At 43.5% G+C, this 16,056-nt stretch overlaps 1 protein-coding gene across 2 annotated transcripts in view; it reads right to left on the bottom strand.

Moving 5' to 3' along the window:
- The window catches only part of DGKK (diacylglycerol kinase kappa), a 150,236-nt gene extending 136,370 nt beyond the window's left edge, over positions 1 to 13,866 (bottom strand). For both annotated transcript variants that reach the window (XM_088029012.1, XM_088029013.1), the window contains exon 1: positions 13,231 to 13,866. In XM_088029012.1, the coding sequence (XP_087885138.1) occupies positions 13,231 to 13,866 (636 nt within the window). The remainder of the gene's footprint in view (positions 1 to 13,230) is intronic.
- Positions 13,867 to 16,056: the final 2,190 nt, after the last annotated feature.

Raw genomic sequence — 16,056 nt, 5'->3', positions numbered from 1 at the left:
TGTCATAATATACCAATTTCGTTAGCACAAGGCACTTGGCTGCCATCTGCAGGAAAATTGCTAGAAGAAATATATATATCTATGATGGCTTACTTTGTGAAAGGTGTCTCCTTAGACATGGAAGCCTTGTATAGTGTAAAACTGTCCAACTTTATGTGGCGATCTTTCCCAGTTGCTATTCTAGAAAAGATAGAAGTTGTTTATCTTATTTAAGGGAAAAGTTGTTCCTTCTGATTGGAAACAAGACAGCTGTTAAGAGTTTCCTGCGTCTAAGTAGAGACTCCATGTTCTCTTTCCTGATCAAACCATTTTCAAGATCAGTGTGCTGATCTGATCAGAGGCATTGGTAAAACAAGTTAAAGCTTTTCCTGTAATTAGTAGATAGCTATTTTGGATAAAATTTTGACTGCCAAAATTTTATAAAGTAGTTCAGCTGCAATTTATTGAGTGGCAGACAGCATGTTAGGCCCTAAGGGCCTTATCCTTATAGCCTTAATGGGATACACAAGCTGATAATCTCAGTATATATGGCAACTGAGAGGCAGAAGTTTGTGTAGGGTGCTATGGGAGCCCAGAGGAAGGGCACCTAGCCCAGATGGGATACCAGTGAAGACTTGCTGGAGGAGACTGCCGAGCTGAGCTGAGTCAGCAGCACATTATTGGCTTCATTTAAGAGATACAAAAGCTAAGCCACGGAAAGATTAAGCAATTTACCTCATATTGCACAGCTATGTAGAGTGGAATTATGACTAGAAGCATTGTGAAATAACTCTCAATCTAAGAAAGAGTCCAAACTATTGAACCCCTGGTTACACAGTACTATTTGGATTTTTTTTGAGGAATTTTATTGGAAATACTATTTTATTTGAGAAAGTCCCATACTTACATGCCTCACAGACACATGCATTATGATATTAGAAAAATGCAGGCACACCGAAATAACCCAAGCCTCAGCCTCTAGGACAGTTAATTAACACCTATACCACAATCCTGGCAACCTTTAGTTCCTCATTTTGTGGTTGCTGCAGCTTGCTACAGGAAGATGTATCGCATAAAAATGAGGCATCAGCTCAACTTCCTTGGATACCAACTTTAAGAGGCCTGAGTCATTCAAATCATTCCCCAAAGTCCTTCAAGCACCAAAGGCAGCAAACAAAAGTACTGCTAATTAAATGTGTAATTGGGGTTTATTATAACTAGCATATATTAGTTTAAAGTCTCATTTACCACTGCATTGAATTGGCTTGTCTTGTTTTTATTTGAGCTTAATCGTCCTGTTTCTTATGTGTTTAATTTTGTAGGATATTTCATATCCTTCCTGGATGCAGGCAGAGTGCAAATTTTAAATAAATAATAATAGATTAAATTTATGTAGAATTGGCTCTTTTATGTGCTGCATGTACACTTTATAGTACACTAGGGCCCCTTACAAAATCAATGTGTATGGTACATTTATGCCCATTTTATAGGACTTGGAACAATTTTGCTAGTTCAAATTATTACAGAGGCTTACAGTTATACATTAGCTTTTAACTACATATTTTTAGTTATACCTACCATTTACTTGGTATAGTGTCCTTGGTCAAGAACACAATCCCCCATAATAAAAATTTTCCCATAAGCAAAGGCAGTACACATTATGACAACCCACTTTATGAGGCCTGTTGTAACACATTCCTGGGGTGGGGGGGGAGGAACTCTCCAGAATGGCTACGTTTCCGAGACTATTATGAACTTCTGGAATATTTTAGGCCAAATTTTAAACTCTGACTTGCTTCTTTTTCCTATTCAATGTGTTTCTACATCACCAGCACACTTGCCAAGCGGCCAGTAATAAACAGAGAGTGCAAACTCGCTTTCCTCTTAGCTTCAAATAAACAATTAGAAATGTACATCAGTTACAAACCCATTTTAGCATAGAAAAGGACTAGTGAAATATTTCTTGTATTTATATTAAATATTAGGCTTTCATTTAAGGTTTCATAGAGAAAATATTAAAAAGTTTCTACTGTTAAAAAGATTTTAAACATATTAGGTCAGCTGATCCCCAAAGGCCATTTTCGGGACATTCCACAGGTCTACAACACTGAAGATAAAAGATTTCACTGGATTGCCATCAACTTTTTACTTTTGCTGTAGAAAACTCTGTGATATGAGATAGAAAAAATATCATAGAGAAAGCAGACCAGCCACTTACAAAAGCGCAAAGAAGGCCCAAAACAATAGAAAAAAGACACTAGATACTATAACTCTTTTCTTCCACTTTTAGCTTTAGTAGTTTAATTTGGAATTTGGCATACAAAGAAATTGAAAGTTTTTAATTATATGCCCCATCAACCAATCCTCTGCTTCAGCCATGTTATTTTACTAATCAACAACCCTCCAATGGTTATATGTCATGATTTGGATGATATACACAATTTTGTCAGTTGCCTTCAAAGTTTCAATAAGACTGCCTGTCCACTTTATTTTCCACATTATTTCAATCTGTACTCTACGATTCATTAGAGTGGCCTTTTTTTTTTTTTCTAATTCCATATACTACACAAGGGCCTCACTCTTTGGTCTGTAGGCCGTGGTCTCACCTGCCCAATTCAGGGATAACCTCACTTCTCCCTGATAATGTCACTGTTTAATTTAATTCTGATTTTCTCTGGGTTTGAGGAGAATATATTGGGAAGAATATATCCCACTTACCTCAAACAACTTTATATTTTTTCCCTTAAATTTCTTATATCAAAGTGAATTTGCTATCAGGCAGTCCCTCATATCTGAATCTAATCCACCTCTGAAAACTTGTTGGGTAGTGAATTTTGGATAGTGGGAAAATTTCTTCCATTATTCTACATTGGAAAAGTAATAATGCATTCCTATTTCATCTTAAAAACCCCAACCAATTTCCCCAAATATCAGTAAAATACTCTAAAATACCCATGTAACAATCCTCCAAATATGTATCATATTGTAAAGCATTTTATATACCAATTACATAATTATTGAACACTTAATGAGCTAATTAGCAGATATGTTTATGTGTCATTCACAGTGATGCCTTATTATACTGGATACAAAACAAACAAACAAACAAAAAACCCAAACAAACAAACAAACAAAGCAAGCAAGCTTTCAAGTTGCCTGGGAATGTCTATGTTTGTTTTTCCACCATTAGAGATGAGATGAAGGAACTCAAAAAATTTAGTGCTGATGAGGGATGATAGAAAGGCAAAGTAAGGCTTTTCCAGGCATTTCTAGAAAGACAATTCACTAGTGAAAAGTGATATACTAAGAAAACCATGAAATGAGCCACCAAATGGGTGCTTTGATTCCATGTGAAGTCAAAAAAAAAAAAACAAAAACAAAAAAAAACAAAAAAAAAAACCCAACCAACCAACCAACAAACAAAAAACGTCCTGGAGTTCTAGTCACCAAGTTGAGTAAATTAAAGCGAAAGAGACCAGGACAATGCCAAAATTATCATTTTAATTTAGTTAGTCTTAACAGTCAAGCAGAGTAGGGTGAGGATGTGAGAAAGGGACAGCAATATCCAAATTCTGAGTAAGAGAAAAGTTATGTTCTACTCAAGCCTGGCAGGAGGGAAACTGTCACAGTAAGCATTAATTGAGGTTAGTGAGAAGGGCACAAATTTGTTAATTTTCTGAAATCAATAATCTTGTTCTGTAGCCTCATTTACTTTTCTCTTTGCTGTTTATGCTTAGCTGTTTTAATAAAGCTACATCACATTTTTCTTTTATACTGCAAAGGACATGCGCAGTGATGTGAATAAACCATGAAATAATATGTTCAAGGAACATAATAAATGCAAATGACACTTACTGAGGGAAAATTAACAATCAAGGTAAGCAGGGACTACTGTTAGAGGTGGGGTTTAGAGGATCATGCTGTGATGCTGGAGCCGGCTTCACAGAGTGAAGAGTGAAGTGAGAGTGGGGGACTCAGTTGAAAGAGCCAGGGTTAATAAAAAACTTTCCTGGTTTCAAGTGTCTCTACTCATAGCCAAGGAGATTAACAATTTTGGTTTTGCTCAGCAGGTACCTTTCATTTCCTGTCTCAAGCTGCAAAATCCCAGAAGAGAACAGGTAGAGACATTCGCTGCAGGAGAAGGCAAATGAATGAACATCCAGGATTCTGGAAGTTCTTAGCTGAGCCCTGCAAGCAGTGCTTCCATTCCCCTCCTACTCTTGGGGGCAGAGGCAGGCTCCTTCCCCGTACCCACTGCCTCTTGTTTTAGAATTCTGCAAAGCTCTGGGTTGGAGCATCACGCTTACCTCTCAGAATCCCCCAGTAACATGTGCCTTATCCTGTGCTAGGAGGAAAACAAGGGGGTGGGAGTCGCCGTCCTCAGGGGTCTGAAATCTCTTTTACAATCTCTTTAAAGAAAAAGGCTTAAACAGCAAATGCCTGTAATGCTTTGGAAGATGAAAATCTCCAAGTGCTACAGACAAGGAAGAAGACTCTGATCTTAATACCACATTACACTTGCCTTTTAAATTACTAATTCAACCTTGGTTGGATTGTATACAGTTTATTAACTCTCTCAATTTTCTACCACATTTGGTTAATGAAAGCTGAATGAATATTCTATCTCCTTATAATTGCTGATAATGTCCTCAAACAAAAGTATTTCCCTTCTGGGTAGGAGGAACCTTAATGAGCATGGCTGGTAACTGTGTGTTAAAGAGACAAAACCATTAGTACATTTTTGCATATGGCTAAAAGTGACCCAACAGAGTCTTAGAAATTTAAATTTAGATTTTCCTTTTGGGAATTTAACAGTGGGAAAAGGGTGGATTTTGCTCCGGGTCTCCTCCTTCAAGTCCAAATCACAAAAGCTAGCTGGACAAATGAAATCTGGATGTCTAAGAAAGTGCACTTAGTAAACGTGAGATCAAACTGCCAATTGTATATACGACAATGTATATTCTCATTGCTTTACATTGCAAATACATCTCTGAACAGTTAGGTTTCCAGCATAGTTTCATCAATCAGATCACACAGGCAGTCATTTGACTAGATAAACTTTAAGCTAAAATAAACAATTGTTTCCTAAATACAATGTAGAAAAACACACATGATTTGATAATTAAGTGGGGGAGGTAACAGGTAGGGGGAAGCCTGAGACACAACTGTACATTCCTTTAAAGTCTTAACTACTGTAGATTATAAGTGTATATAAGCATCTTATCTGAGAAAATGGAAAAAAACCAACAAAATATTCATTATCTCTTGATACTCAATCTTGAGTGATGGGGTGCTATGTAATTTTTATTTACTTTTTGGAAGCAGTTTTGATTTCCCACTTTCTCTGAAATTAAGATACATATCCTTTATTTTATTACATTAAATTTTTATTTAAGAAAAGGTATGCTGGGAGAACTATTTATGTGATTGCCTCAGCAAAGCATCTAGTGAAACAAATCATCTGTTTCGGTAATTGGGTGTCTCATTTACCAGTTTGTTTTAAGGAAGTCTCTGTGATTTTGCCCACCATGGAATCTTCAGTGCTAAGCACATAGGATATACACAGGTACTCAATTTAATTTTTAAATAAGTAAATGAATTAAAAACTTTGGAAAACATTGAGTCTTAGTCTCTGCTTATAAATCTGACTTGCAAATTTTATGTATTTGTGAAAATCAAGCCCTTTATAACTCTAGAGAACAGACATTTAAGTGAGCACATGATTAGACAACCACCTTGAGAAACCCATTACTGAATTGGCTAAGGGTCCTTCTCTGCTAGGTAGGTGTGTGTCTAATTTGGAAGTTAATAGAGCGTCATTGCTTTAGAGTTTATCATCAACTTTTGAGTTTCTATAGTGCTAGAGGGGAACATGAGGCAGCTAATCCCCCAAATCATTTCTGTTTGGTTTAGAAATGCGGCATAGATTTTTCCCCAGAAGGTTTGCTTTCCTAATTTTGTTTTCATGGGCAGGGTTTGCCTTTCCGGAGTGCACAGCCTGACTGACTGATGGCGAAGGTAACCAGAAATGGGCTGGAGTTGGGGCAGAGGGAAATCAGCCTGGGATTAAACATTTACTACCCTTCAGCCTCAGGTTCTGAATTTAAGGTTCATTGGCATGGTTCTAGAAAGATATTACCTTTTCTTTGTATTACACTTCCTAGGAAGTCTTTAGTATGGGGTAGGTGTAGAGAGCTTAAAAGACAGGCTTTCCTCTCCCCTCCTTTTTTTTTTTTTTAAATCGCTTTAGGGGAATAAAATTTAAACATGTTGGTGAGATTGTGGCCAACTTGCCTTAGGTTAGGAGAATTTCTTTTCCTCTTACCATTTTTTTCTGGTTTTGTTTTCCTCGTGGATGTGGATAAAGTAGATTGATTTTAGTGAAACTGAAGGCATCTCTTACGATGGAAGGACTTTTCTTTTTAAAAAAATGTCTGGGGAGAAAGATCCCTTGCTTTTGGTGGGGTTGTGGGAGCATATCTCCTTAGGTTTGGAGGATTTCCATTTAGAAAAAAATTAAGTTTTGTGGGGCAAAACTATAAGGGCCACTGGTTTTAGTGAGATTGGGAGCCCTCCTGATGGGGTGGGGGGATTTCCTTTCTTTCATTTTCTTTAAAATAAATAATTAACTTGGAAAAATAAGATTGAGAGCATCTTTCTGTAAAAGAACTTCTTTTTCCTTTATTTCGTTAAAAAAATACTTGAAAGCTGGAAGATAAATAAAGCCTCTGGGTTTGGGTGAGATTGGGTGCATCTCCCCTTGAAGAAGCTTTAGGAAGAGATTTTGGGGGGATTTTTTCTCCTTTTTGTGGGAGGTAGACTGGGTTGAACATCAGGAATAATATGCATCACCATCAATAAAGCGTTGGAGCACCTTCCCTGAGAAGAATGTCTTTCTTTTAAAAATTGTCCCTTAGTTTATTTTCTTCTGCCTCTCATTCCCTCCTTCTCTTCCTCTCTACCCACTTCCTTTCCTCCCCCTCTCTCCCTCCCCTTCCAATTCCTTTCCCTCACCCCTTTGCTCTCTCCCTTCTTTTTTTTTTTGTTTGGAGAAAAATGTTCAGGGACTTTGGTGAGTTTGGGGCATCTTCATTCCCTAAAAAGGACGTTTCTCTTTGAAAATATCCTTTTCATTGTTTCCCCTCTTTCTCCGTAATCCTAAATGTATTTTCTTGTTTTGAGAATGAGGTTGGGGACATCTTGGTTTTGTTTCTGTTTCTCTCTCTTTCTATTTATGCTTCCAATTTTTAAATTTCCTATATTAAGAATCAAGCTTTGGGGTTTGAATAAATTCAGATCATCTCCCACTAGAAGGATTTCTTTTTATTTTTTCTTCTTTAAAGAATTTGCATTTGTTTTTGCTGTATCTTGACAGAAAAGTTCATGTGTCTGTGAGGCTGGAGCACTTCTCTTTAAGAGGATTTTATTTTCATTTCATTGATATTATCCCCTCCACCAACACACATGCCTTTTCATTATTGATTTTCTTTTAAACCTTAAAAAAATGTATTTTGAGAATAAGGTTCATGTCCTTTGGTGAGGATGGGGCATCTCCCCTTGGCAGGGGAGGGATTTCTTTCTTTTGTTTCTCTTTTTCTCCTTTTCTGGGAATTAAAAATTCAGGATGTTTGGTAAGATCAGGGACCCTGATCTTTAATATTTCTTTCTTTTTGTTAAAACATTTGTGTGTTTCTGGGATGGAAAGATTGGTAAGTTTCGTGGACTTTGATGATTTTGAAAGTATCTGCCTGTACAAAGACTTTCTTTTTGTTTGTTTTTCCCAAAGAGAAAAAATTGGGGGGGTGAATAAAAGTTATTTTCCTTGGTGAGGTTAAGAGGCCCTTAAGAGGATCTCTCTGTCTTTTGGTTCCTTTTTAAAAATTTCTTTTTTCCTTATGCATTCATTTATTCCTTTGTTTATTTGTGGGAAGACAGTAGGTCCATTATCTTGCAGTTGGAGGAGTGATCTCTTTCTTTTACTTATTTTTAAAAATTCGGATATTATTCATATGCCACAAAATTCACCGTTTTCATTTGTACAAAGTCAGTGGTTTTTAGCATGTTCGCAGGGTTGTGCAACCATCACCACTATCTAGTTTCAGAACAGTTTTATCATCTTTCAAAGAAATCCTGTACCCACACTTCCCCCTGCCCTCTTCCCCCAAGCCCCAGGCTACCACTAATCTACTTTCAGTCTCTAAGGATTTGCCTATTCTGGACATTTCATGTAATTGGAAGAAATAACGTTAGGGAGATTTGGTGAGACTCCCCTTTGGGAGATTTATTTTTGCCCCCATAATTTTTGTAAGAGATTGGGCATGAGCAGTGGGATGCAAATAAAGTTGATAAATTTCATGAATTTTTTTAAGGTTAGAAATACTGTTTACCTTGAGGCGATTTTTCTCTTTTCCTCTTTAATTTTTCTCTTGGGGACATAAGTTCCATGGGTTTTGATGAGGGTGAGGAACATCTCCCTTTAGAATTTCTTTCCTTTTTTCTTAAAATAATTTTAAGGGGAGGGATAAGTTTCCTTATCTGGGGTCACTGTTCCTTTCTTTTTTTTAATTTGTAAATTTGTTTTTCTATTTTAAGAATAAGGTTTATTTGCTTTGGTGAGGGTGGGGCATCTCCCTTTAGGAATGGATGCTTTCTTTTTTTAATCCTTAAAATTATTTTTTTCCACTGAGGGAATTACAGTCAGCAGTCTTTGGAAAGGTTGGGCACCCTATCCCTAGGAGAATTTCTATTTATTTTCTTTCCAAAAAAAGGTCTTCTTTGGAAGTAATAGGTTCAGGGTCTTGCGCCTCTGTCTTGTATCCTTCCTTCTCAGACTCCTGTTCTAGGATGGCCCACGCTGGGAGCATCAGACTAGGAACAGCAATCGCTGCTTTGAAAAAAAATCCAGGCTGAGGGAATGTCAGCTTAAAGATTGTTCTTAAACAAATGAGGATCCTGTGTGTCACAGAAAGCCCTATGTCGGATTTTTTTTTTTTTTAAATCCACATTAGAGAAATTAATAGTTATATCCTATTAGGTGTGAAGTTTTATTTTTGCCTTCTCCCACCCTGCTGCCTTTGTCAGGGGAATGAGAGTTAATAACGCAAAGGAAAGCATTCTACAAACTGTAAAGTGCCATACTAGCAGAAGGGATTATATAATCCTTATTACAATATCCCTGACTGGTTTCCTGGTCTCTATGGATTTTCCCCTTTTCCTTGGAAGCACTTCGGACAAAGGATCAGCCTTTCATTTTGGGCTACAGATGTGCAGAAGCCCCAGTCAGAGAGAGATTTTAATAAACACATAAGAACTGTATTCTCAGAAAAGAAAGATGACTGACCAAATATCTCATTATCTTTTCTAGAACATACTGCTGCAAATGCTCAGAATCTCTCAGAATATACCAAACAAATCAGATGGTTTCATCAAAACCTGGCAAGGAGGGGGGAAAGAACCCAAGAGGAAAGAAAGTAATCTCATCCTGAACTTCAACAGGTTAAACATTCGATTCTACAATCCCAAAGCTGTTTATAGTCATCGCAGATATTCTGTTCACTTAGGAAAAAAATTTATTACCCCTGAAACCAGCAACATCATCATTAGTCTGCCGCTGCTGGGACTGCAGAGGATAAGGACACTTTCCAAACCATGTTTTAATAGTTGGTAATTTGCTTCTTAATTATGGTTCTAACATTCATTCTGAAAAGGGAAAGCTGGACTGCATTTCCTTAAGGGCTATATATTCCAGGGCATTTAAATAAGCATTTACTTCTCACTCTGAAATCAACAAGAATGCATTTTTACTCATTCACAGCAGCAGTCTCTATGTCGTCCTCATTGGCGGAAATGGAATTGATAGGTTTCAAGCTTCAGTGAACGTTTACTGAGCAAAAACAGGGAGGGCTGAATTGTACTAGGCACTGAGAGGGAGAGACAGTATCTACCTTTGAGGAGCTCAGAAGTAAGTGAAACGATAAAGTATTCAGGCAAGAATGACCAGATATCATATAAACAAATGCTTGCTACTTCGCAAGAAAGTGTGTGCAAAAAATACCAGAAAACTGCTTTGTTATGGTTTGGGGTGTAATGGTCAATGGCAATTGATCTCTTATCACACACCCCCCATCCCAGAAATAAAGGCCACAAAAGTGTATTTCTTTTCAGATTTTTCATCAATCACCTGTATGGTGTGATTATAATTTCGTAGCCAGTCAAACCCAATTAATAAAAACACAAACTATCTTTTTTCAACCATAGGTGAGGGGAGGGAAACAAATATAGTATACTTCATGTAAGCCCCACTCCCCCCAAGCAAGTCATAGCATTGTTAAAGAACCAATTCACACATCCTTACTTACACTTGCTGCCACCAGGTGGGAGACCATGGCTCATTTCCTGGAAATCAAAACATTTTAGAAAGGAAGGAAATAGACAAGTTTGGTTCACAAGACTGTGTTATCCTGGTATCTATTTGGAAAGACAATATGAGCCCCCTTTTCTCAGTCTCCACCCTCATGATTGGCATCAATGTGCAAGCAACAGGTTCAGAAACCTGAAAAGAGAACAGACTACACACTGGAAGATGTTGATTTTTTTTTTTTCCCACTGCAAAACCAGTCAGCAAAAATTATCTGGGAGAAACCTGCAGTCACATTCAAACACTTCGTTTTACTCATTTCATCCTTTGACTTATCAGGCTAGTTTCATGCTTCTGGTACTGACTGTGCCTTGCGATGTAGGATTTCATTGTATGATAAGGATCTCCGAGATGGTGTGTATGTGTGTGTGTGTGTGTGTGTGTGTGTGTGTTTCCCCAAGCTTGCCTCAAGGAGGCAGTGTCTGAGAACAACACCTCCCCAGCTAAGATGGCAACCTGTTTGCCTTGAATGCTAAGATGCAAGTCAGCTGGCTGTGGGTGCTGTTTGCCTGAGGAGGATGCAGCAGAGAACGGTCCTATCACTGAAGATCAGATGTTCCCAACGACACCAGAGAGCAATTGCATAGCAACACCTAGGGTGTTGAAGAGGGGTTTGGCTCCCAGCAATGTGAGCATTTACCCAGATCCTTTGCATCCTTTGAAATCATCTAGAGCCACTGATGGATTCATCTGCATGGCCCTCTTAGTGGATGGTCAGGGTCCTTAACCCCATTCTAAAAGATAAATGGCTGAACAAATGACTAACTCTACCAAGGGCAAAACCAAACCTTGGGGGGTCCTGGTCCTCTGCCAGGGCTGACAAATGCCCATGGGTCAGCCGGCCAGCGCGTCTGAGAGGGCGCTCTGTAGAGGAAGCTAACCTGATTCCCCTTACCTTGATCCTCCTCATCTGTCTGGCAATAGACATCTTCCTGTCAAGCTCATGGGACATGCTTTCCCACTGTCACAGTTCTCATCTCCGGAGCTCCTGGCCTCCAGTCAGTCTTCCAGGGGCCAAAGAGGCCATATATTTGCCGGACATCCTGGTAATTAAGTCCCCAGGTGTCAGTTTCTGAGCCATGTTCCCAAAATCTCAGTTAAGAAGGCCATAGCTCAGGTGGTCCCTGCTGGTCTCCCTGCCACCGACTTCATTGCAAACTCTTCCAAAAAGACCAGAGCACACCCTAGGTGAGGGTGATCTCCGGCCGGCCTCTAGCTGCACAGCCCTTTCCTCAGATCACTGCAGGGAAGGGCTGCTGCAGGGAGGGGGAGATCCACCCTCTGGTGAGAGCCCGGTTGTTGGATTAAAAACAACAACAACTTGTCTCAGTCTCCTACAGTCCTATTTTATTTATTTTTAAACCTCTGCACTTTTTTCCCCCGTGAAACTTTTCGCATTAGGCTTCTTCTTATTCAGTCATTTATCATTGCAGTTATTTTGCAACCTTAAGCCTCCCTACTCATATCTCAGGAAGCAACCAGCGCTTCCATTTCCATTTCGCGATGCCAAGTTCTGCCCCCTTCCCCTACATTCTACAAGTGTGCGGTCCGCAGCAGAAGGATTCCAGAGCCCTGTCCCTACGCCCTGCTAGGCAGCAGGATGGACGGGTATTGGTGTGGTGTGTTGTTTGTTTGTTTCTGTGTTTTGTTCCGTGTTTTTTTCTTTCCCTGCAGGGGAAGCTAAATGAAGGTGTATCTATGCATTATCATTGTATTCAGTCTCGTGGAACGAAGTTTATAGGGGAAAAGGATGAGTAGGGGGAGTACAGAGAAAGCAAGAAAGACAAACTCCTGCTGAAGCCCCAACGGGATTTCAGGGGGTCCAAGGCAAACACAGAAAACCTCCTTCCTCCCTTCTCCCCCCTCCCCCCTCCCCCGGGCGGGTGCGCGAGGATCCTCCACGCGTCTTCTCCAGGCAAAGCGCAACGCTTAAGAAGGCATCTCTGAAGACTGGAAGAGATGAGGGTTCCCATTCACACGCTCTCAAATACCAACTCCTATTTTGGTGTCTCTAAACCGGGACTCCTGTACCATTCCAAGTGGCCCCGGTGCGGGATGCCAGTCTCCCGCTCGTAACGCGGCCCATCATCATGTCACAGTGTTTGCACCTACCTGCCGGGAAATCCTGCAGACAGATGGAATGGTGGGTGGCTTCGACACACGCATGCTCTCCCCCTCCTCCCCAGCGAACCCTGCCCTTCCCCTGCAGTGCGCGTGGGCGCCGCCCAGCCCCTCATCCCCACCCGGAGTACCAGCTCCCAGCAGCCGACAGAGGCGCCGCGCCGGGCACCTCCTTGGAGAGCCGCCAGTTGTGTCCCCGCTGATGACCCCCTCCCCACTGTCAGGGAGGGGGCCAAGCTGAAGGCTGCGGCTCCGCAGCTTGGGCCTCTGCGGCAGTGACCGCGGCTAAGAGGTGTGTCCCACCCACCCCCATCCCCACCACTCAGTCCCATCCCCGTGTACCCAGGGCCAGCCCCAAATACTTCTCTAGGTCTCTTGCGCTCCCCGGGGACGTCTTCCTCCTCTTTTTCAAGATATAGGCGCTCACTGCACTGCCACTTCTCCCCATGGGGAAAACTGCTCCGACTCCCAACCCGTGCAGTCACCCTGTTTCTAGACCCAACAGCCCACTCTCGCTTCCACATGTTGCTTCCCGCCTCCCAACCATTTCCCACTCCCCCGGGCTCCTCCATCCCCGCATCTCTCCGCGCATCTTTGCCAGTCGGTGGCAGCCAAATGGGATGCTTAGGGTACCTAGAGTCCCAGGAGCTCGATAGCCATCCGGCCTCGTTTTGCTTCTCCCCCCCCCCCACCCCAGGGGGTCTTTTTCTTACCTTTATACTGGAGAACAGCAGTGGTGTTCGGGGCGATGATGAGGTCTTTAGACCCCTCTCTGGAGCGACCACCGGACACTGCAGTAGACGTGGTGCTGGGCTCGGCTCCGTATGGGACTTTGGAGCCGGCTCAGGGCAGGACTCTATGGCTGGTTCTGGGGCTGGTTCTGGGGCCGGCTCGGGGGCCGGTTCTGTGGCTGGTACTGGGGCCGGCTCAGAGGCCGGTTCTGTGGCTGGTTCTGTGGCTGGTTCTGGGGCTGGTTCCGGAGCCGGCTCGGGGGCCGGTTCCGTGGCTGGTTCTGAGACCGGTTCTCTGTCGAGTTCTGTGGCTGGTTCTGGAGCCGGCTCTGGGGCCGGTTCTGTGTCTGGTTCTGGGACCGTTTCTGAGTCGAGTTCTGTGGCTGGTTCTGGGGTCGCCTTCGGACAGGGTTCTGGAGCGAACCGCGTTGCCGGTTCTGGCGAAGACGCGTGGAGCAGCGCAGGAGCCCGCGGCCGCGGCGGCGGCGGCGGCGGCGGCGGCGGCGGCGGCGGCGGCGGCGGCGGCGGCCACGGCGGCGGCGGCTCTGGAGACTCCGCGGGCTGCTCTCCATCCTGAGGCGGGGCAGTGCCCTGGGCCGCGGCAGCTCCGCGGTCCATGGCCGCACACCGCCTCAGGTCTGGGCAGCTTGCGCCCCTGAGCTTGGAGGGCTAAAGTACCCTTGGGCGCCCCGCCCACTCCTGTTCGACGACCCCTTGCAGGGTGCCAAACTTTCCCCCGCCCCGCTCCATGGCTGGCTCCGCTCTGAGGTCTAACCCAGGGGCGCTCGGCGTCTCCCAGTGCTGGAACACGCCCCTCGGTGAGCGCACACCTCTTCGTAAGCAGCCACGGGCCCGATGGGCGGGAAGCAGAGGGGCTTGCGAACGCGGACTGGACAGAGAGCTTGATGACCTCCTAGCGACGTGCGGGAAGGGGGGGGAAGACAAAAAAGGGGAGGGGGGAGTGGAGCGGCGGGGGGGGGAGCTGTTGGAGCCCAGCCGTTTAACCCTTTGGTGACGTGAATGCAAAAAAAAAAAAAAAAAAAAAAAGCCAGAGGAGAACTTGAGGGTCTTTGCAACCCCCAACCACTCAGCTGTGAGCTGCGGCTCCTAACAGCTTGCATCCTGTGTCTGCTCTCTCACCTCAGTAGCAGGTGAGCCTAGCCTCGGACCAACCTCCTGCCCCCCATCTCCAAGCCTCTGTGGGCAAGTAATCATCTTTTCTAACCCGGGGAAAGAAATTAAGCGGCACGGGGTTGGGGTAGGTGTGTGTGTGTGCGCGCGCGCGCGTCTGTATGTGTATGTGTGTGTTCAGTCCTTTGGATTGAGGTACAATTTACCCCCCGCCTCAGTTTTTGCATTTTTGAGTTTCGCCAGATCTGAGGGGTTTGCCGTTGGGTACGGGGCTTGGGGTGCTTTGGGAAAGGTGTGTAATGAGAAAGGGCTGGAGCCCTGGCTTTCCGCAGCCTGCAGATGTAGCCCCTAGAGCAAGGCAAGAGTTCCCCGGGAAGCGGCGGCTAGGCTGCGCGCTCCGGAGAGAAGGCTGCCCTGGTCTCCGCGGCGATTCGGGAGTCTGCCTGGTTCGCCCTGGCCATGGGAGACTGCCTTTTGCTCTTAGCTGGACTTCCCAGGCATCAACGGGACTTTTTACTGAACTTGTTAATGTGTGTGTGTGTGTGTGTGTGTGTGTATCTTGGGAAATTCACCGCACCACCCACACCTTTTTCACCTCCTGATACCTCAATAGCACTCTGACGTTAGGGATGGAAGATTCTCTTGAGAAGAGTACAGCCGGTCCCTGCCGCAGCACCCTTCCCACCTCATCGGGAGACTTTAGAAGATCTCTCGACTGTTAGTCACGTACAAATATATACAAACCATCATCTCAGTCAGACCTAGACTTCAGACGCCAATATACTGCAAAATTGCAATTAAAAATTGAGAAGACCACCCGTTAAGCCACTGCTGTGTGGGGGATGGGGAAAGTACTTATAAACCTAATTTGAAATATGACAAGTGAATTTATCTCTGACACACATAATACTGCAGTTGTGGATGGCAGCCCTCCTTCTGCAGCCCCTCCTCTAGCCCTCTCCTCCCAGACCATATCCTCCACTAATCCCTCTTCTTTTGCCAAATGACACTGACCCACCCAGAATTTTCTAGAACGTGCCGCATTTTTCTGTTCCTTACACTAAGTCCCAGCAGTAAATAATACAGCAGAAGACAGTCTTACCTAGCCCCCCCCACCTCCAAAGACCAGAATCTCTGATGAGATCTGCGTTTCCCAGATGCTCACTGCTGCATCGTAGCCTAAGCCCACCCTTCTGGAGAAGGGTTACACTCCTTGGCAGTTACTAAGCTGGTGTCAGGACCATCCCTAACCTCTGGGGCTGGGGAAACCCTGGGGACGTGAGCCCTGCCTATCAAGTGTCTCACTGATGGCAGGCCTCCTTCCAGTAAATCCACACAAAGGGTCCATCTTTTTCACCCTCCTTGGGCTTTTTCTCCTCTCTTCCATCCCACATGTAAGCAGCCAAGCTGCTTTTAACCCTGAGTTCAGGACTGAAAAACATGCAGATGTCAGATCTGACCAGCCAGTATGCCTATGCTTGGAGCTCACTTCTCAGGCTTTCAGACTTTGTGAAATCTCTGTCTTTAGAAGGGGCCAATATCTCACATTTCAATCTTATTTTCACCGAACCCTGGCATATAATTGGAAGGGCTGAAGTTGGAGGAGTCCCTGATCAGGATGGCTTCTTGGGTTAGAGAGCAATAGGGTGGGGTTTGGCATAGATCGGGTGTCATCAA

The sequence above is a fragment of the Eumetopias jubatus genome, unplaced genomic scaffold (genome assembly GCF_037043125.1).
Source record: "Eumetopias jubatus isolate StellerSeaLion01/CBP00866 unplaced genomic scaffold, mEumJub1_p1.0 scaffold_11, whole genome shotgun sequence".
Taxonomy (NCBI): domain Eukaryota; kingdom Metazoa; phylum Chordata; class Mammalia; order Carnivora; family Otariidae; genus Eumetopias; species Eumetopias jubatus.
Note: the sequence above shows the minus strand (reverse complement) of the source record. Positions and strands in the feature narration are given on the sequence as shown.